The sequence below is a fragment of the Protopterus annectens genome, chromosome 9.part0 (genome assembly GCF_019279795.1).
Source record: "Protopterus annectens isolate FY-2018-M chromosome 9.part0, PAN1.0, whole genome shotgun sequence".
Classification (NCBI taxonomy): Eukaryota; Metazoa; Chordata; order Ceratodontiformes; family Protopteridae; genus Protopterus; species Protopterus annectens.
The window spans coordinates 921,205,825-921,228,307 of record NC_056743.1 but is presented as its reverse complement, the minus strand read 5'-3'; the positions used below and the strand labels follow the sequence as shown (position 1 = coordinate 921,228,307).

Here is a 22,483-nt window from a genome sequence, read left to right as displayed (position 1 = left end):
AGATTCCTCAGCATCAGAATCCTCGTAGGCCTGGAAGGATTCTTCCTGGGAATCTGAATGGTCTGAGTCACCAGAGGCTTCATCTGAGGAAAGGGTGTCTGTCTGCTCAACCCTAGGCCTTTTGTCTGCAGGCGGCTGAGAACCTCTGTCTGGATGAGCCTGGGAGCCTCTGATTAAGGAAATTAGATCTGCAGCTAAAGTCATGATCATCAGAAGTGGGACCCTGAGAAAAAGATTTAGGCGGGTGAGACATAGCCTGGCTTGCAGCCTTAGCACGTGTGTAGGCCTTGATGGACATAGACACCGGAGGCCTAGCTGCCCCATGTGCTGGAGTAACTTTGTCCACCGGTATGGTGCCAGGCAAACCTTGGGCTTCGGATTCAGGAGGAAAAACAACAACTTGCACCGAGGAAGCCTCCAGGGCCGAAGTGAGCGGTAAAGCGGTGCTGTCGGTCTGGAGCGGTTGAATTACCGCCTCCGAAGAGACCGATGCACTCGCGGTAGGTTTTGGTGTGGTGTCGGTGGAAGTCGCGGGCAGAGAATGTCGGTCCCGGTCCTTCCATTTTTTGGAAATATGCGTTGTCGGTAGTTCCGACGGCATTATATAGGAGTAATTTTCCCCAAAAAAGTCTTAAGCAAATTCTGCCCGGCACCTGAGTGTGCGCTTATTGAAGCAAGCACAGGCAGCACAGGCAGAGACGTCGTGGTCTGGGCCAAGGCAGGGAAGGCCATAAGAATGGAAGTCCTTATGAGAAATTGGTTTACCACAAGACAAATAGTTATTAACTTTTGCAGTTTTATCTGACATCGGCTGAGGCAAGAAAAGGTTCCCCAATGGGGTACTTAGCTTTTTGATGACTTCGGTAATTGAAAACACAGGAGCTGGCCGACCGGCACTTGCTTACTGCTTCTGCTTCAGGCACCGCGCGGCAAGAAAGACTGGAGAAGATGGCATCGTCTGATGCTTTTATACCCCAGCCGCTCTGACGTCGGGGAAGAGGCGACATCAGTCGATGCCGGACCCAGACTTCGGAATCCGGCTGACCGAAGGGCTGCCTGAGGCACGACAACCCATATGTAAGGACTGCAGTTGCATTCTTGAAGGACATCAAGCTGTGCTTCTGTATTATTTCACTAGAACATGAAGTCTAGATCTGACATATTCATTACATGACTGTTCCAAGTCATGTAATTCTCCTGTAAACTTACCAACTCAGCTGCCCTTAACAAATCATCTGAAACATTATATAATACACATATATACCCATTTTAATGTAAGACTTTCAATTTTGTACAATGCAGACACTCTTTCTCTTCAACTGGCTCCATTACTGTTTGGAATCTATTGTATATTTTGCAGATTTTGCTCTAAAATGGAACTTTCAATATAAAAACTGTGCGAGCTAAACTGCCACACCAGCTAAGGCACTAGATGTATATATTCCAACTACTTTATCTTACAACACAGAATCCTTAGAAAACAAGGGTACAAAATGGACCTAGATTGATGTCCTTTTTTAAGCTATAGACATTTTTTTTTTTAACAAATAGGCTTGAAAAATAAGAATTACTTGGCAGGAAGATTAAATATTACAATTATGCAGATTGGGAAAGGGTTATCTTAGCCCTATATCACACTACAAAAGCAAGAAAAGTTGGTTTTATTGTTGGAAATAACTCTGTGTTTTTACACTCCATTAAGAAAGAGTCTAGAATGTACTCCAGTGTTGCACTAATTTGCTGGAAATGGGAATAAGGGTTTAATAAGGAATATTACATGTTAGTTTGGGCAATGTCCTAAACTAGAACACTTTAAGGGGAATACAAAACTTATATAATGCTACTTGGCCTAGAAAAGTAGCCATTGCAGGATCTCTCTAGACAATTAGTTTTAATAAACCAGGTCATAATGAAAGGGGTAACGGCTCCGTTTGATTTATTTCTAGCTGTGAAGAAAGCAAAGCCACCAAGTGGAAAAAATGAAACCACCAACACAAGATGTCAAGCAAACGGAGATAAAAGTTGAATTTTCACCATCAAATGATACATGGAAAAAGACATGCTGAAATGGATGCCCTGAATACTGCAGGTGTAAGGAGCATCCAAGTCATGAATAATTTTAAGATTATATACTGCATTGTGAATACTCTGCATGGAATGTACTTTGATATAGTACAAGACCGATGTGGCAAACAGATGTACTTCCAAAAGTAACAGTTGTGTAAGTTGCACTTGCCTACAACAGTAGATGTTTGAATTCCTGATAGCCAAGTTACATGGGTTGTGTCTTTGGTATGAGACAGCCGTTACAAGTCTAAAGAATACCATGGCATTGGAAATAATGAACATGGAGTGCTTCTAGTATAGGTTACTACTCAAATGGCTAAAAGAAAAGCTCGAGTGTGTGTTGCTGGACAATTTTATCGATACAGTCAGTTCAAAATGTTTAAAAAAATAATTAGATCTTCCTCAGATCCGCCACAGCTTTAAAGGAATAGCACATTTACTTCAAAAGCAAATCTGTATCTGAATTCATTTTGTTTTCTCTCCACTTGTTCTTTAAGGCAGTGCTCCTGGACTTCAATCATCCACCCTATAAGATAAACACTACTCGGGCGTCACACACCATTTTAAAAGAAAAATATAATACAGGGTTGGATACTGAACAGACAAACCAAAACCAAAAAAAATATTGTAAATGCTGAATAAAAGACCGGCCATGTGATAACGAATACATTTATTCAGATCGAAAATTAAGCGCTTTCGTCCAGCATAAGATGGACTTCTTCAGAATAAAAACCATCACCCACTGAGGGCTTTATATAATACTCCAATCAAAGTCATCAGCAAAGGCACATACAAATTTAAAGGAACCCATCAAATATCAATTGTACCATCTCGTTTTTTCATTATAACCCAAATCTATCACACTAAAGTGTATAGAGTTTAAAGTATTGTTAAAAATATTTAAAAAAATTAAAATTAATCGGTCACTGAATTAAAAATATAAATATAAAAAATATATAAATAAGAAAATACTAATGTAACAGCTATATCAAAACTCTTCATGCTAAAAACAAAACCTAACAAAATTTGAATTAAATTAAAAAAATAGTGTTTCAAGGTGGACCTGGACTTTAAAATATGGAAGAGAGAAATACCATCACCAGTTCCAGGAACATGGCATGCATTTAAACGTAGCTGCCACCTAATTTCCTTCTCCTCCAGCAAAATGTTATAATCACACATTTTAAGCCAGCTGTTTAACTCCACCACTGCCAAAATATTTTTTTAGAAAGTATTAGCAATGGTAGACAAGAAAATAGACATGAAAAAAATCAGGCAATGCACAGCAATATCAGTAACATTGCGCTGTCAATGCGTCTCATATGGTTTTCTGTGTTTACTAAGGTTTAAAGCAAATCAGTCCGCAGGCAAATAAAAACAGATAATGTGGGAGGTGCATAAAATGGAAATGGCAAGAAGCAAGAAGTGGAGATGGCAACAAGGGGTGGACTGAATTATAAAGATGAACAGTAAATTAATGCTAAATTCAAAAAAATTAAAGAATAAAAGGTTCTGGAAAGGCAGTGATAAAATGAAAATGTAGAAAGAGTGGAGAAAGAGTCATGAAGCAAAGAATAAAATTACAGGAATTGGCTTTAACATGGTTAAGAATCCATCAAAATACTGAAAAAATAGCTTGGTTCTTGAAACTACAGAGGAGGCAAATCAAAGTCACAAATCAGCAAAATGAAAGGGACAATCCCAGAACTGATAGCAAAAATAATCAGCTGAGTAGGTTTTGAAAGGCGTACATCTCTGCAAAACAAGAAGGTGTCACCCAAGTGAAAAAGTTGTGCTAAATTAATACTTAACTGTTCGTTCTCTTTATTTACAGGAGTTTCTTCCTTTGGAGATAAAGTTTCAACTTTCTGTTCTTCCTGTGAAATGGATGAAAGCACAATAATGTTAACTTTCCAAAGAAACAAACATGCCAAGGACAACAAATTCTATATTTCCGTTACTTTCTCACTCATACTCTCACTTTTTCATACCACTTTTTCACTCATACTCTCACTTTTTCATACCACTTTTTCACTTACTGAGACTGATGCCTTTTGAACTTGGTCGACTTCTTCGAAACAGTCACCAAGGCCATTGATGAGGGAAAGGCAGTCCATACAGCCTACCTTGACCTTGCAAAGGCCTTCAACACAATACCCCACTTGGGTATTGTAGAAAAACTTACCAGCTTAAATGTAAACCCACATGTCACAAGATGGGTTGAAAACTGGCTTAAGGACAGAACCCACAGGGTTAGAGTTGCTGGCGCTATGTCAGACTCCAAGCCGGTCACAAGTGGTGTCCCACAGGGCTCGGTCCTTGGCCCCCTATTGTTCGGCATCTACTTCTCAGAAGTACAGGCCAACATGGGAGGACTTTGGCTGACAAAGTTTGCAGCCGACTGCAAACTGGGCGCCATAGTGGAAAGTGCATCGGACACGGATATCCTTCAGAAGGGACTCACGGAAACAGATAGCTGGTGCCAGAGCCATGGCCTGAAGTTAAACGCCAAAAAATGTATAGTCATACCCTTTGGGAAAAACAAGGTAACCCCAAGCTACCATATAGGTGGCAATCCACTAAGCACAGAAGAGGCTATCAGGGACCTGGGGACCCAGGTTGACAGTGGCCTTTCTTTTGACACTCACGTTGCTAAAGTGGTTAGAAAGACCTTCTACATTGCCCACCTGATCATGAAGGGATTCACATCCAGATCTAGTGAGGTCATTGTTCCCCTGTACTCTTCACTTATCAGACCAATGATAGAGTACAATGCCCCATTCGGGATGTATCTCACCAGACATCTGCAGCAATTGGAGAGACCCCAAAAGTTCCTCACCAAAAGGATAAAGGGACTCCAAAATCTGTCATATGCTGCCAGATTGAAGAAACTCCAGTTCTATTCAGTTGCATACCGTCTGCTCAGAGGTGACATGTGCCTGACATACAAGGCCATGTCCAACCCGGAATTAATGGACATGCTCCACCTCAAAAAATCCAAATCCACCAAAACCACTAGAGCAAGCGACTTAAACCTTAGCACGGATATAAATAGGACGTGCTGGAGGGATAGATTTATCACTCGGAGACTCCCTATGCTGTGGAATAAAATCCCGATCCATGTGAGGCAGAGCACCTCGCTGGCTCTGTTCAAGAGAAATCTTGACCTGTGGATGGAAGATCGTAGGTTTATCCCAGGAATCATCTCTGTGTCACTGCTGGACAGAGGCACAACAAACTAATGGGCACAGTATTTTTTCATATAAGGGGTAGCTCAAAAAATTGGGCTAGGCTTATAAATGCCTTAGGGCAGATAGCCTAGTATAAACCTATGAACCTATGAGAATATCTAGTCTGTCCAGGGCACAACTCCCTTATACTGCTGTTTCTTAAACAGAATTAATCCATTAAACTTAAACTTACAGCACACAGGTTACACTACACGACTACCTTCAAAAGCAGGAAGAGTATACTAAAACAGTTCCCCAAACCTCCAAACTTTAATAGTAGGAAACTGACACTGATGCCCATTGTCAACCCCTGCAATTGGGGGGGGGTATAGCTGGATGGATGTAAATCACATGAACTCATCTTGGAAATTAACAAGCTTTGGACTTCCTCAGGCATGAAATGAAGCATGACAAATCATTTTTCCAACTTCCATAATATCCACAAAGCAATCCAACACAGGTAATTCAAGGTGTTTTCTATATATGCGCTGGCAAATGTGAATCCTCTATATCATGTATACTGGATGCATCCCAATTCATCCCTTTTCAACAAGAAACCTGCACCTTAATAGTATGATTCACAGTAAATAAACCAATAATTTCCATACACCAAAACACAAATTCCTAAATCAAGTGAAGGACTAGTGTTGATATTCTGAACTTAAATGAAAATCCAACATGGGGATGGTGGAAGGAGACCTTAGCGCCGTCACGGCATCTTCTACTGCTTCAGTTAATGACATACAATACTAAACGCAAACCAGAACGTTCACTTGGACACTAAACTTCAGGGTAGAGTCTTAAGCAATTCCTAAGGTAATATATGAGGAAGTTAATAAAATATCCCACGTAACAGATGCATCAAAATCAGTCATACCTCTAGACTGAGCATTAAGACTGTAATCTTTAAAGAAGGTTGTGTACTTCTGTCTATGAGGTTGCCTCTACATTATCTCGGCTAGATACATTCATAAGAATGCATCAAAAGTAGCAGTAGCCCATGAGGAGTGTTGTCCTAATGGTCCTGTTTTGAGGTATGCAGTACAAAACAAAGTTACACAATAAGTTATCCACTTCCAATATCTTCTTTCATTTTTTCCCTTAACATTTAGATGTCTGTGCATATTAAAAGGATGCAGCATCTGCACCTAACATGATCCCTCGCATCTACTTTAACCATATGACTGGCAGCCATGGTAATTCTCACTGAAAACATTTAAGACTCTCCAAAAGGTCTAAAACTCTTCTCCTCACTCACAATGCACATCTTTTTCTTCCAGATCATACTTGCCTTTTGAACAGCTTGTAATCTACAATGTTACCTGGCTAACAAGAGATTTTCTTCACATTTTCATTGCTCAGTAAAGGATTGCATTAATATCCCAAAATTTGTCTCTTCGATTCATATTAGATCCAGTACTCTCACTTTTTCATTAGTGTTGGGTTTAATGGCATTAGCATTACTGTTTTTCCTACCATGTTCTAGTCAGCTTTTTGTATTCAATGTTAGAGAAATGAAAATTATGAACCTAACATAATGACAGATCATTGTGTGTCCCACTGAAAGAATGGTTACCACAAGAGGCTGAGAATTTAGCATTTTTTTTCTCAAAGCTTGCACTTTTCCCCTATCTCTAGCAGTACTCCTCGACTCGCACTCTTTCCCAGATGGAGTCTGCCTGTTAAGAATGACACCACCACCTCAATCTAACCCGAATGACATGCACCAATATGCCCCAAGGACTACCATCCTAAGCAAGGCCTCAGAGGTCACTAAGGTGACAATTTGGAAGGAGGATGGAGGACATTTGCTGGAGTGAAAGAACACAGATAATGATTTATTGTTATGGGTAAAATACATAACTTGTATATCTTACATTACTCATTAAATCTACTTTAACTGAGGAACAGAATCTCCAACTAAATATCTCGGGTGGCATCATAATAGAATTTCATGTTGCATGTCTGCCTACAGTTGAGCCTTAGCCAGAAAATTACATCCAGCTCATAATATCTTGCAAAACCATGCAGTGAAGTCCATGTCGCAGCAATAAAAACGCTGCCCACTGGGGATTCTACAGAAGACTAATGAAGCAGACTTGGATCTGGTTGAGCAACCTCTAGGTTTACCTGCAACTGTCAGATTACTAGAAACAGTCACAGTTCTTTCAGCTTTTCCCGGTTAGAAGTCGCCACAGCGGAAGTCTGGTCTGCTAATGATTGGCAGATTTTTTTATGGGTGCCAAGGTGCCAGCTCAACACCCAACCTTCAAAGGCACGCCCATTCTACCCATGTCCTTCAAATGCCACTCGACCGCAGGGAGGACATACAGACTCCACACAGAAGGCGCTCCAGCAGAGAATCGAATGGGAGAACCTCTTGCTGTGAGGCAACGCTACCGCTGCACCACTGCAGCTTAACAGTGAGAAATGCAATCTGAAGGTCATATACACAGCCCGAATCCAGAAAATCTAACATTTGTTGGGGGCTGAGGAACAAAACATCTGATGGTCACTAGCTCTGCTCAGGTAAAAAATACAGTTGTATCCCATTTATCATTGGGAGTGTTCAAGTAGATCAATGTTGCATTACTGATTTTTGGGTCTTCCTACCATGCAGAAGCCCACAAATGGCCCAATTTCCAGAGTCCTACATCATCCTTCACAGAATTATGTCAACCAACACCTGGATGTCAGGGTACAAGAAGGGCATCCAATGGTGCCACTTTCAGTTCATTCTAAGCAGTGACCAAGCAGTCTGCTACCTCAGGACAGCATGACTTTCCCAGTTGTCTGAATTTGATGGGAAAAGAGGAAAATCGGAGGAGGAGGAAGAAATGTAAAGAAAGTACAGTTGTGTACACTTACCATAAATGTAGATGCTAGAGTGTATTCACTGTTGCAGTCCTAACCAATGGGTTATCCGGCTCCAGGTAGCCCTCGATCGGCCAGAATACCAAAGGTAAGTAAAAATTACATCAGCTGTCTTCGGTTGTAAAGGACGTCAGGGCGCCAGATACAAAAGGAGGCAGCAGCCGTCACTTCCTCAGTCTTTCTTGCCATAACAGTCAGAAGCCCCGAGAAAACAAGGCTTAAACCAAAAGCCATTTTGGCAAATACCAAATTTAGCCTGTACCTTAAGAAAAGAGAAAAGGGGGAAGGAGGGAGGGAAACCAGGACTGCAACAGTGAATACACTCTAACATCTACATTTATGGTAAGTGTACACAACTGTACTATGTTCATCGTGTTTCACTGTTGCAGTCCTAACCAATGGGTTGATTACCAAAGCCCAGAGAAAAGGGAAGAGGAACCAACAGAATCAAGGATTGGAGATGATGCCCTGCAGCACAGCAGTGGCAAACCCTGCCCTGGTTCTAGGAAACAAAGGCAAATTATAATGCTTTGTCTAAGTGTGAACAGAAGACCATGTGGCAGCCTCCAAAATGTCTTTAGTAGGGACACCCCTTAAAAAGGCTGCAGAAGTGGAAGCTGCTCTAGTTGAGTGGGTCCTAACCCCTCGAGGAGGAACCTTGCCATAAAAGGAATAACAAAAAGTAATACAATGTGCAAACCATTTAGAAATGGTTTGCTAAGAAATTGCCTTGCCCTGGGCTCCAGGGACAAAACTGACCAATAACTGTGCTGATTTCCGAAGGTCTTTAGTCCTGTCCAGGTAAAACATGACCTGTCTATGTACATCAAGAGAATGTAGGATTCTTTCACCTCTACTTCATTAGGAAAGAAGGTAGGAAGGTGTATGGACTGATTAAGAGTTTGGCTAGAAACCACCTTAGGCATAAAGGAGGAGCTGGTTCTCAGAGAGACCCTATCTGCATAGAAAATAAGAAAAGGCTCCACAGCCAAAGCATGAAGCTCCGAAACCCTCCTTGCTGAAGTTATAGCTAAGAGGAAGGCAGTCTTCCATGAGAGAAGCTTCAAATATGCAGTGACAGCTGGCTCAAAAGGAGGAAGAGTGAGTTTCTCTAGAACAAAATTAAGATCCCAGGCTGGAGTAGGTGCCCCTCTGGGAGGCCTTAAGTTGCAAGCACCTCTGAGAAACATTTTCATCAGGGGATGAGAGAAAATGGGTTGTTCAAAAGAACAATGAGCAGACATGGCTGAAGCATGGATCTTGATAGAGGAAAAAGAAAGACCACCCTGAAGCAAATCAGCCAGGTATTCCAGGATCAGAGGAAAGGTAGGCTGAGAAGATTCCCCTCTAGCCTGCATCCAATGAGAAAATCTTCCCCATTTGCCAACATAAGACTTCCTAAGTACTAGGCCTCCTGGCCTTCCGCAGCACGTCAACCACCTGCTGGGAAAGGGAAGAAAAGGATGGAGTCATACAATGCAGCCATGCTGCCAAATGAAGATACTGAAGATGAGAATATAGAATGTTTTCCCCTTCCTGAAACAAAAGATCTGGCTTCAGTGGAAGATGCCAAGGCGGAAATTGGGAGAGACTGCGAAGCAATGGCTACCAATGCTGTCTGGGCCAAACTGAAGCTATGAGAATAGCCATTGGTCGTTTGTCCCTGATTTTCAATAATACTCTGGGAAGAAGAGGAGGGAAGGCATAAACTGACAGCAGCGTCCAAGGGAAGGACAGAGCATTCACTTTCCAGGCTCTGCTGAGATGCTGTCTGGTGCACAAAAAAAAAAAAAAAAAAAAAAAAGAGGTAGAAGATTGTTGTCTGGAGAGGAGAAAAGATCCACTTGAGGAGTGCCCCAACGCTGAATGATACTGTAAAAAAAATGCTCTGTAGCTGCCACTCGTGAGGATTCAGGGCCTTTCTGCTCAACTGGTCTGTCAAAACACTGAGCCTTCCTGGAAGAAACTGAGCTAGGAGATGCAGGCCCAGGGATGCTGCTATGGACAAAAGACTCAAGCTCTGTCTGCACAGGAGGTAAGAATGAGTCCCTCCCTGCTCGTTTATGTACCACATGACTGTGGTGGTGCTGTCTGTCCTGACAAGCAGGATCCCTGGAGAAAGAAGATGCTTGAAAGCTAGCAAGGCTTGCTGGACTGCCATCAACCCCTTTAAATTTATCTGCAGATGCATCTGCTGGGCATTCCAACTTCCTTGCATGCATTTGCCATCCAGGTGCGCTCACCAGGCGTAGTCCGATGAGTCTATGGTAAGAACTTGAGTGACAAGGGGTGGGCGAAAAGGCATGCCTTTGTTCTGCAGACAGGCTATTGTCCACCATACAAACTCTGTCTGCAGACATGGAAACAGAGGAATTAGCACATCCAGGTCCTGTGTGTTGACATCAAATATTCTTGAGGTACCATTGCAATTTCCTCATATACAGTCCTGCATATAGAATCATGAGAATGCAAGAGGCCATGAATCCCAGAACTTGCAGGTATTTCCTTGCAGGGAGCTGGGACAGGCTTGCCAAGTCCTTGAAGTAAACTGAAAGAGTTGTCTGCTTCTCCTGGCTGAGATATATCATCTGGGCGGCTGTGTTCAGACTCACTCCCAGGAATGTTCTCTCTTTGGATGGCACCATTTTTGATTTTTCCTCGTTGAGAGGGTAACCCAGGGAAGAGAGAAGAGTCTTTACAAATTCTACATCCTTTAACAGCTGTTCCTGAGAATTTGCTTGAATGAGACAGTCCAAGTATGGATAAATTTGACACCACTTCTGCCTGCAAAAAGCAATGACTGGCTTATCTACTGCTCCCAAAGTTTTCACAAAGTGCCTGGCTCAAAAAGTGCAGCGCAGAGAATTGATAATGTTGCTTGCCCACCCTGAAACGAAGGTATTGCCTGCAACTTTCCTTGATAGGGACATGCAGATAAGCTTCTTTGAGATCCAACATTACCAGCCAGGAATCCTTTTCTAACATTGGCAGCAACTGATGCAGAGTGAGCATTTTGAACTTTGGAATCAAGAAAGAGTTCAGGATGGATAGATCTAGGATAGGACGCCAGGTACCTTCTTTTTCTGGAACTAGGAAAAGTCTGGAATAGAAACTCTGGCCTACCTGCTGAGCAGGAACGGATTGTATTGCTCCCAGATGTAACGGACAAAATTTGTTTTTCTACTTCTGCCCTTTGGCTTGGAGGAGCGTCCAGGAATCCTTTGGGTACTGGAGAGGTGTGGAAAGAAAACTTGTGTCCTAGGGATACAGTTCTGAGTACCCACTTGTCTGTGATGGCGACCCAGAAATTTGCAAAAAAGGGCCAACCTTCCCCCTAAAGGATTCTCCGGGCAGGCAAGAACAGGCAGAAGTTGGACAGAGTCACTGAGAATGTTTAGACTGAGATGCAGGCTTAGAACTTCCCGCCGTGAAAGAGGAAGCCTGCCAACGCTTAGACCTTTGAGGGGTAGCCACCTGTCCCCTAGACAATTTGTAACCTCTAGTCCTAGAACTGTTCTGTCTGCTGCTGGTATCAGGGAACATCCAACTCTTAGAAGGGTAATTCCTGCTAAAGCGAGGAGGTAGAACTTGTAGAAAGTCTGTCTGCATAGACTTGGCCTTGTCTTCCATCTTCTCGAGCACTTCCTCTGCTTTGCTGCCAAAAAGACTGTCCTTACGTAAATGTACTGCTCAAAGCTTAGCCTTGACAGGCTCTGGTAGGGGCTGCTCCCTGAGCCAAGCATGCCTTCTAATAACAGAGAAAGTACCTGTAGCCCTACAAGAGGCTTCTAGAAAGTCAAAACCACAATGTAATGAATGTTTATTGACAAGAGTGGCAGAATTCAGCAAATCCTGCAAATCCTTACTCTCCACCAACAGGAGGCACACTTGCTATCCAAGACTTAATAGCTTCCAAGGTGTGCTGCTGATACTTCAGCATATGAAAAAGACAATTAGAAGACCTAATAGCAAGTGTCTCGGAGGTATAAACCTTTTTACCCCACCTATCTAGGTTCCTAGATTCCCTGTCAGAAGGAACAGGATTTTTAGTAACAGTGGTCTTAACTCCTTTAAGGCCTTGAGAAATAACCTCTGGATCAGCCAACAGATTCCTGAAAAGAAAATAATGAGAATCAGGGACTCTATAGTACCCGTCAGGTTTCCTGGGACCAGGAGGAACCAAATTTGGAGTCTAGGAATTTTCCAGAAAAACATCAACCACCTCCAACACAGGTGGAATAGTCAAAGGCTTCTGCTGAGGCAAATCCAAAAACTCCCTAATCCTTTTTTCTTAGAAAGGGGATAATCCTGACTTCCCCATTTAAAATGCTCCTTGAGAGTATTTAATGCATCACCAAGAGAGAAATCTTCTGGAGGAGAAGCAGAAGGGATGAACTCCTCTGCGTCTGAATCCTCAAAAGGAGAGAAAGCCTGAGAAACTTCCTCCATCAATAGAAATGCTAGAAGCATCAGAACCTGAACATCCCTACCTCTTTTTGAAGGAGGAGGCTGTGAACCCCTAATAAAAAGAGTCAAAAGGTCATCAGCCATTTTAACTATTTGAGAATGAGAGGAAATTGGAGCCTGTTTCTTCACAGGCTTACGACTGGAAGATTTACCTGCGGGAGGCCTAACAACCGCCAAAGTTGCAGCTGAAGTCGTCTGTATGAGCTTGCACTCTGAATAACAAAGGCCTCTGACACTGGAGTCAGCTTAGCAGCTCCAGACCCAGCTGAAGAGGCAACAGGCGGAAGGTCAGAAGGCAAAATAGAAGCTGGAGGCCTGGGGGCCTCTGAAATGGTCTCAACAGAGGCCTGCGGTTGAAAATCTGCGGGCTGCAGGGGCTGCAAAGGCACCTCACTGGCTACCGCATGACTGATGACTAACTTAACATTGGAGGACTTGACCTTCGGAAGCCTGTTGCGGTTCTTATCCTTCAGTTTCTTGTGGATATCTGAAGCCTGAAGACCAGCGGATGACATACAGACAAACTTAGGCCAAACTCCAAAATGCTTAGCTAAAAGCTTAACCCGACGACGAATAGTAGGCGGATTAAAGGAAGCACAGAGATCACAATTAGGAACATCGTGGTCAAGGCCTAAACAAATACAATAGGAATGAAAATCTCTATGGGGAATCTGCTTTGCACAGGTAAGACAATTATTAACCTTTTTTGACATTAGTTAAGGCAAGTAAAGAGGCTCCCCAACAGGGCACTTAGATGTAGTTGACTTCAACTTTGTAGTCTGAAACAAAAAAGGTAAACTGCCGACTGGTACTCGTGCAAGAAATGCTTCTGCTTCGGGCTCTGTGGCAAGGAAGACTGAGGAAGTGACATCGGCTGCCTCCTGTTGTATCAGACGCCCTGACGTCTTTTACAGCCGATGTAATATTTACTTACCTTTGGTATTCTGGCCGATCGAGGGCAACTGGGAGCCAGATAACCCATTGGTTAGGACTGCAACAGTGAAACACCATGAAAATCTCCTCTATCACTTGCATTCAGCAAGGGAGACACAAGTGGCCAGCAGATAGAGGGGTTTGAGGGTGGGAATATATATATACTGCAACTACCAGAACATCTACAAGTATGGCATGTGGGACACAATTGTACTATGTTCTTCATACTCAATGGTGCAGTACTGACTCTTGGAAGAACTCCCAAACTTAAGAGGGGAAAACATACTGGACCTGATCACCAACATGGGGGCTCTATGCTCCAGACCAGAAATGTATCCCTCACTGGTAAGATCAGACCATAAACTAATCTCACTGGATATTCACAACCCGACCCCACCCCCTGCCCAGAAAACCACAGTGAAAAACTTCTCTAAAGCAAATTTCACACTCCTCAAAACCGAGGTGGAATCCTTCAAAGCCCCCGGGCCTGTGGAAAATACGGCCCAGACCGCAGAATCCTTTATAAACGCATTCTATGAACACCTTCAGGAATGCCTGGATCATGCAATCCCAAATAAAACCAAGACCCAATCCTCCAAAGGCAGGCGTCCTGTCTGGTGGACCCCAGCCATAAACAAACTATACAATTGAAGGAGGAAGCTACTACATGAGAGCGCAAAATCCCCAAAAGGGAAGGCATCTCTGATCAGTATTAGCAAAAAACTACGGGCACTCATAAAATCGTCTAAGACCAGCTTCGAAAGAAAAATTGCACAGAACACTAAGAATAATCACAAGGCTTTCTTTAGTTATGTTAGGAACCTGGGTGGGAATTCCCAGATATGCTCAGAATTAGTCAAAAATGACAAAAAATACACTGAACCCACAGACATTACCAACATCCTAGCTGACAGGTTCAGCGCAACCCCCCCCCCCTCCCCACCAAAAGGGCAAATATCTATCCCAGCAGAGTGCTGCCCCCCTGACATCTCAGATGCTCAGGTAAGAGCCGCCCTCTCCAAAGCAAAAAACACAGCATCAATGGGACCAGACGGTGTCCCTGGCTGTGTCCTACATGAACTCCAAGAAGAGCTAAACCCAAATGTAAAACTACTGTTCAATCTCAGCCTTACTACAGGATATGTACCCAAAGAGTGGCGTACAGCAACAGTGGTCCCTCTCCACAAAGGTGGTGCCTCAACAGATCCTGGAAACTATCACCCCATAAGCCAGACTAGCTTGGTCTGCAAAGCTATGGAAAGGATCATCATGGACCTCACATAAATAAAAGATATTGGGGCCTACAGCCACTGGATCCTACCCAGTACGGCTTTGTTAAGGGCAGATCCTGCCTCCTAAACCTAGTTGATTTCTTTGAAACAGTCACCAAGGCCATTGACGAGGGGAAGGTGGTCCACACAGAGTACCTGGACCTCGCAAAAGCCTTCGATACAATACCCCACTCGGGCATTATAGATAAGCTCACCAGCTTAAATATAAACCCCTATGTCACTAGATGGGTTGCAAACTGGCTCAAGGACAGAACCCACATGGTTAGAATTGCTGGAGCCATGTCAGACTCAAAACCAGTTACAAGTGGCATCCCACAAGGCTCAGTCCTGGGACCTCTCTTGTTCGGTATATATTTCTCGGAGATACAGGCCAACACTGAAGGAATGTGGCCGACCAAGTTTGCAGATGACTGCAAACTAGGCGCCATAACAGACTCTCCAGCAGACACAAGCATCCTACAAAAGGGCCTTATAGAAACAGACAACTGGTGCCAGAGCCATGGTCTCAAGCTAAACGCCAAAAAATGTATAGTCATCCCCTTTGGCAAAAACAAAGTGCCCACAAATTACCACATAGGTGGTAATCCATTACGTATGGAAGAAGTAATTGGGGACCCAAGTTGATAGCAATCTCTCATTTGAAAACCACGTGGCCAAAGTGGTTAGAAAAACATTTTATATAGCCCACCTAATCATGAAGGGATTCACATCTAGATCAGGGGAGGTCAACGTGCCTCTTTATTCATCCCTCATCAGGCCCATAATTGAGTTCAATGCCCCCTTTGGGATGTACCTTACCAGACACCTGCAGCAACTGGAAAGACCCCAAAAGTACCTCACCAAGAGGATCAAAGGGCTCAAACCTTTGCCATATGCTGCCCGGTTAAAGAAACTCCAGCTCTACTCAGTGGCATACCACCTGCTCAGAGGTGATCTGTGCCTGACGTATAAAGCCATGTCCAACCTGGAATTAATGGACATGCTGCACCTCAGAAAATCCAAATCCCATCGAGCTATGCACTCGAGAGACTTGAACCTCAGCACTGAAATAAATAGGACATGCTGGAGGGACAGATTCATAACCCAGAGGCTCCCTTCACTCTGGAATAAAATCCCAGTCCAGGTTAGGCAGAGCCCCTCACTGACTCTCTTCAAGAGGAATCTTGATGAGTGGATGGGAGATCGCAGGTTTACCCCGGGTATCGCTTCTGTGTCACTGTTAGACAGAAGCACAGTATACTAACCTCAAAAAAGGGCATAGCAAAATTCATTTAAAATGGGTGGCGAAAGCCAAACACACTCTGGCTAGGCTTATAAATGCCCTAGGGCAGATAGCCTAGTATGAACCCATGAACCTATAAGAGGTTGGTGATAGGTCTTCTGTATGACCCCAGGAAGTAAGGTTTCCCAGGATGGCAATAGCAAAAATTGGCTCTAGTCCTGGAGACATTACCTAAGTTATGGTGTTTAGAAAGGTGCGCAATGAGTTCCATGTGGCTGCCTCAAGGACGGCCAGGGTAGGGACTATTTTGAGGAAAGCAGGGGAAGTTTCCCCATTCCTGGTGGAGTGGGTTTTAATATACCAAAGTAGATCTTTTCCATGGTGTGAGAAACGGAACTTAATGCAGCTTGCTATCCATTTGAAATAGTTTGGGGACAGGCTTAGTTTCTCTGAAAGCCACAAGTAACTGCTCTGATGTACTAGTTTTTTTTTTTTTGTCCCGTCTAAATGGTACCTGATCTGCCAGTGCACATCCAGAGTGTGAACGACCTGCTCTGCTCTGTTCTGTGACTTGGAAAAAAAGACTAGTAGGTGGATAGCCTGGTTTAGCACAAGTTCTTATACTACCTTAGACAAAGGACAGGCTTATTCCGACTGTTACCCCATCTCTATGAAAAGCACTGAAAAGTTACTTACACATGAGGGCTTGAACCTCCAAAACTCTCCTACCTGATGCAACAACTATTAAGAAAAATGGTCTTCCGGGTATGAATCTTTAGAAAAGCAGATGCAGCAGGTTCAAAGGGGGGCAATGTTAGTTTTTCCAACACAATTTAGTTCCCATGCAGAAATAGAATCTTTGAGTGGTTTCAAGTGGATCACCTCTTATGAAAAGTTTCATGTGGAAGTTTAAGAATAGGTGGAGAACAGTGCAGACAACCTAATAACTGTATTAAAGTACACACATCTGCCATAACAGGAAAGTCCCTGTCTAAACAGGCCTGATGGGTACTGCAAGACTGAGTTAATGTCTGCCTGAGAAGGGTTGGTGTATTTGCTGTGATAGTAAAAGTAATGTCCTTCAGCTTTTCCTGGATAGGGGTCGCCACAGCAGAACTCTGGTCCGCTAATGATTGGCAGTGGATTTATATGGTGCAGAGTTACCAGCCCGACGCCCAACCTTCAAAGAAGGCGCACCCATTCACACTCACACCTACCTGCATGTCTTTAACGTCACTCGACCGTGGGAAGGACATGCAGATTCCACACAGAAGGTACTCTAGCAGAGAATCGAACGGGAGAACCTCTTGCTGTGAGGTGACAACGCTAACCGCTGCACAACCGTGGCTCCAGGTGCATTTGTCGTGATACCAGATGGACTATACCTGGCAAAAATGGAAAATATTACTTCCGGGTATTGGGTTTCCTTGGTTCTCTTAGAATGGAAAAGTACATCTCTGGGACAAGAGACATTTCTTGGTGTAGAAAATGGATCCCTTGATTTATTTGTGAGAGGAGATCTACTTCTTGCAACAGCGTGCAGAATATCCCCTTACCAAGTGTCAGAAGGAGGGAGAACCACTATTGCCTCAGCCAGGAGGAGACCACTAGGATTATGTTGGTTCTGACACTGACTTCGGTCAGTACCCTGGGATCAGAGGCAAGGGTGAATAAACACAGGAACTAGTTTAGCCATATGAAAGAGAAAGCATCCACTTGCAAAATCCGTCTGTTGAGTTCTGGAGCACAACGTCTGTAGTTTGTTGTGGTGAGAGGTGAACAATGTAGAGTTATGTCTAAGATGAGCTCTCTCTTCAGCTGTCATTCATTGGGATCCACAAGATCCTTGCTTAGAAAATCTGCCAGGTTATTGTTCTGATCTGGAAGACAAGAAGCTATGGGGGCTAGTCCAACTTCTTGAGCAAACATCCAAATCTTACTGGAAAGGCTGCACAGAGGGTAGGACAAAGTTCCCTCTTGCTAGTTTATGTAACATCATTGTGGTGTTGCCTGCCCAGATAAGCAGGGTTCCTGGACTCGAGTTCTGATGAAAAACCTTTATGGAGAGAGAGACTGCTAGCAGCACCTTCTGATTTATACACAATTTTTGCACTTCGGAGACAGGATACCCTGCACTTTCAGGGAATGAAAGTGCATGCCCCCCCCCCCCCCAAGCTATGCTTGAACTGTCTGTAGCAATTGTCTTGTCTGTTTCTGGTAAAGAGCAATTCGCCCCAGGGTTCTGCTGTATGGTGTTCTTCACTATAGCAGCTCCTTTTTCAGGCATGGAAGGAAAAGCAGCAAGGTTTCCAGGGCTTGGGAATGCTGTTCCCCAAGCATTTTTCAGAAACCATCAAAGTTCTTGTGTGAAAGTGACATCATAAGAATACAGGATGCAATGTACCCCAGAATCCTCAGGAACTCCCTTGCTGGGATGTGTTGCTTTGGATGCAGACTGGTTAGGTGGCCAGTCAGGAAAGTTATCGTGCCCTATGGAAGGAAGGTTTTTGTTGGACAATCTATGAGGGCTTCCAAAAAGGAGGATACTTATTTAAGGAATAGTTTGATTTTTGAAGATTTATGGTGAGACCTACCTTCAGCAGTCTATGGTAATCTGCAAGGCATTGAGTCTCTGTTGTGCATTTATCCTGAATGAGACAGTCGTCTAAGTAGGGGTAAATATGAACTCTCAGAATTCTGTAATTTGTTATAAGGGGAGCTGCGCACTTTGTGAAAACTCTGGCAGCAGTGGATAGCCCAAACGGTAAAGTACAGAACTGGAAGCGAGAGCCTGTTGCTACAAATCGTAGGTACTTTTTGTGACTGTCTGCTATGGGACATGGAGGCATCAGTCTTTTAGGTTAAGAGCAACCAATGAGGGCATCTTGGAAGATCACAAGCAGTTGTTTTTGGAATGCAAACTTTTTTAATTTTGGGATGTTTTGAAACTTTAGCTTTGAGAGGTCCAAACTGGCCTCCAGGTGCCCTCCTTTCTTAGAGCTACAAGAACCCTTTAGTAGAAGTATTTTCCCTCTTCACCAAGGATCCATTCAGCCTGTTCCTCCAGGTCAAGTAGTTTCAGAGGATAGGTCGCAGGGGGCTTTACTGTTCTTTTGGTGGTTTTGGAATGCTTTCTCTTAACCGGTCCAGCTGGTGAATCTGGAATCTTGAGGCAATGTTACAACTGCCTCAGGTACACAGACAACCCTCTCCTCCTCCCAACAAATTCCAACACATGAGAGATGCAACCATATAGCCAAACTGGAGGCTAAGCTCTCTCAACTCAGTACAGGCGAAACCTGTCAGGAGGAGAAGGAAACCACACTCACTACAATTCCAGTCTCACATAGACCTACCACGACAGCAAACCAAATACAAACACACAAAAACATACTCGGAGGCTCTAAATAAAAATCTGCCCAAGCAGCAGAGACCTCCAAAGCAGACACCCAAGCAACTGCTACCCCAAAATAAAACACGTGCAGCACATAGCTCACGAAGCCAGTGTGCCGAACAGTCACAGCCCTTAAGGCTAAACAACACACCTGATACACTTGGAATAGGTGACTCTATCGTCAGGCACACTGACGTCCCGCTCACCAAGCTTAACAAGGAGAAGGTCACGGTGAACTGCCTGTCGGGTGCTAGGATCCGCCACATAACACAAGCACTCAGGTCTCTCCAAGGCAAGTACAAATATGACTCAGTCATTGTCCATGCTGGTGTGAATGACCCGAGACGTACCTACCTGGACTACATGAAAAAAGACAGAGGAGCTCTCTGGGCATGTGGCTCAGGCCGGTATGACCCTGACCTTGAGTAGCATCTTACCCTCACCAAGAATGATGCCACAATATGAAGACAAGATTATCAATTTCAACAATTGGCTTAAGTATTGGTGTCATTCAAAGGGGATCCAATGCCCGTCAGCCTGGGATGACATGCTCGACAAGCCACGATGCTTCGATAGGGACGGCTTGCACTTGTCACCCCTGGGCTTTCGGATATTGGCAAAGGCTCTTGCTACCCCCACAGTGCCTTTTTTAGGCAAGGCTCAAAAGACAAACCCACCTCCATAGGTATCACAAGGGATAAGAAACTAAGAGCAATGCTACTCTACGCCAGAAGTCTAAACCTCAAGATGCATGCACTCGAAACTCTCCTTAGCATGGAGAACATAGATATCTGTGCAGTAACAGAAACCTGGTTCAAGGCTCCCGAGAGCACCTCAGCACTACCAGGTTATACCTCATACCATGCTTTTCGGCCCCAAAACTTGGACCGAACCAGAAAAGGAGGGGGAGCATCAATATTCGTCAAAGATTCCCACACCTCCAGGTTGGTGGCACAGCACGAAGCATCAGAGACTATCCATGTGCAACTAACAGTGGGTAAAACTGCCTTCCAGTTTATAGCCTGCTACAGACCACCCTCCCAAACCCAGGAACCCCACTCGGCCTTCCTGAGAACACTAAAAATATGAAGGTCTCTCCAAACACCATTATATTGGGAGACTTAAACTACCCAAACATAGACTGGGAGCATTACTCTAGCTCCAACACCCTAGCCCAAAGGTTCCTACAATTTATAAACTCAAATGCTATGGAACAACTTGTTACCATTCCCACAAGAGGGGAAAAAATACTGGACCTGATCATCACCAACATGGGGACTCTATGCTCCAGACCAGAAGTGTATCCCACACTGGTAAGATCAGACCATAAACTAATCTCACTGGATATTCACATCCCGACCCCACCCCCCTGCCCAGAAAAAGTACAGTTTTGTACCTACCATAAATGTAGATGTCCGATAGGTATGCATCTGCAGTCATAACATATGGGTTGTCCTGCCTCAGGCAGCCCTTTGGTCGGCCGGATTCCAAAGTCTGGGTCTGGCCTCGGCTGATGTCGCACTTTCCCAGACGTCAGAGCGCCTGGGGTATAAAATCATCAGCCGACGCCATTTTCCTCAGTCTTTCTTGCCCCAGATACCAGGTGCCCTCAATGAAGGCTAAATTTGGATAAAATGCCAAAAAATTCCAAACATATTGCAAAAATATGTACATACATATTTATATATATATATATATATATATATATATATATATATATATATATATATATATATATATGTATATGTATATATACATATACAAACAAATACACCATAACAGATTCCCCCAGTTAGCTAATGGAGGGGTAAGCACCCTAGGAATACCACAGAGGGGAAAGGAGGGAGGGTAAACCTGACTGCAGATGCATACCTATCGGACATCTTCATTTATGGTAGGTACAAAACTGTACTATGTCCTTCAAGGATGCATCTGCAGTCATAACATATGGGTAGAATACCATAGCCAATCTGGGGGTGGAGGTGCTAAGAAAATGATGGTGTAGTTAAGATACCCTGCAGGACTGCTGTAGCAAAACCTGCTCTGGATCTGGAGTATAAAGGTAAATTGTAATGCTTGGCAAATGTATGCACGGAGCTCCATGTAGCAGCTTCTAAAATGTCCTTGGTAACCACCCCTCTTAGGAAGGCTGTAGTGGTGGCTGTGGCTCTCGTGGAATGAGGCCTAATGTTTACAGGAACAGTCTTTCCATGAAAGGAGTAACAAAAGCGAATGCAATTTCCTATCCATTTTGAAATTGTCCGTTTGGAAATTGCTTTTCCTTGTGCCCCAGCAGCATATGCTACAAACAGTTGGTCAGTCTTTCTGTAACTTTTAGTTCTGTCCAAATAGTAGCGTAATTGTCTGTGTATATCCAGAGTGTGTAGACGTTTCTCCCCTTTATTTTGTGGATTTGGGAAGAATGTAGGCAAGTGAATTGCTTGGTTCAAGGATACCCTAGATACCACCTTTGGCATAAAAGTAGGATTGGTTCTCAATGAAACTCTGTCTTGATGAAAAATAAGAAATGGCTGCACTGCCATTAAAGCTTGTAACTCAGATACTCTTCTTGCTGAAGTTATGGCCAGAAGGAATGCAGTTTTCCAAGACAGAAAAGTACAGTTTTGTACCTACCATAAATGTAGATGTTCGAAGATCCACATTGCTGCAGTCCTTACACTTGGGTAGTCCGCTGTCCTCAGTCGGCCCGAATATCAAAGTATTAGGCTGACGTCGGTCAAGGCGCTTAAGACTGACATCAGGACGTCAGGGTACAAATGCGCATGACCGACGTCATATCCTCAGTCTTTTCTTGCCCCAGATGTCAGAAGACCCTAAAAAGAAAGGTCAAAACCAAAAGACAGCAAAAAAAAAAACAACCAACCACCCTTGTACTAACCCTATGTACAATATACACAATATTCACAATATGTAAAACCCAAACCACACAACCGCCTCTAACTACAGAGGGGAAGGAGGGAGGGTAAATTGGACTGCAGCAATG

The 22,483-nt window shown here is 43.7% G+C and overlaps 1 protein-coding gene across 1 annotated transcript in view; it reads right to left on the bottom strand.

Moving 5' to 3' along the window:
- The window catches only part of LOC122810606 (SAP domain containing ribonucleoprotein), a 1,802,793-nt gene that overhangs the window by 1,439,512 nt on the left and 340,798 nt on the right, over window positions 1-22,483 (bottom strand). Inside the window, exon 7 of the mRNA XM_044082182.1 lies at window positions 3,880-3,944. Coding sequence (XP_043938117.1) covers window positions 3,880-3,944 — 65 coding nt within the window. The remainder of the gene's footprint in view (window positions 1-3,879; window positions 3,945-22,483) is intronic.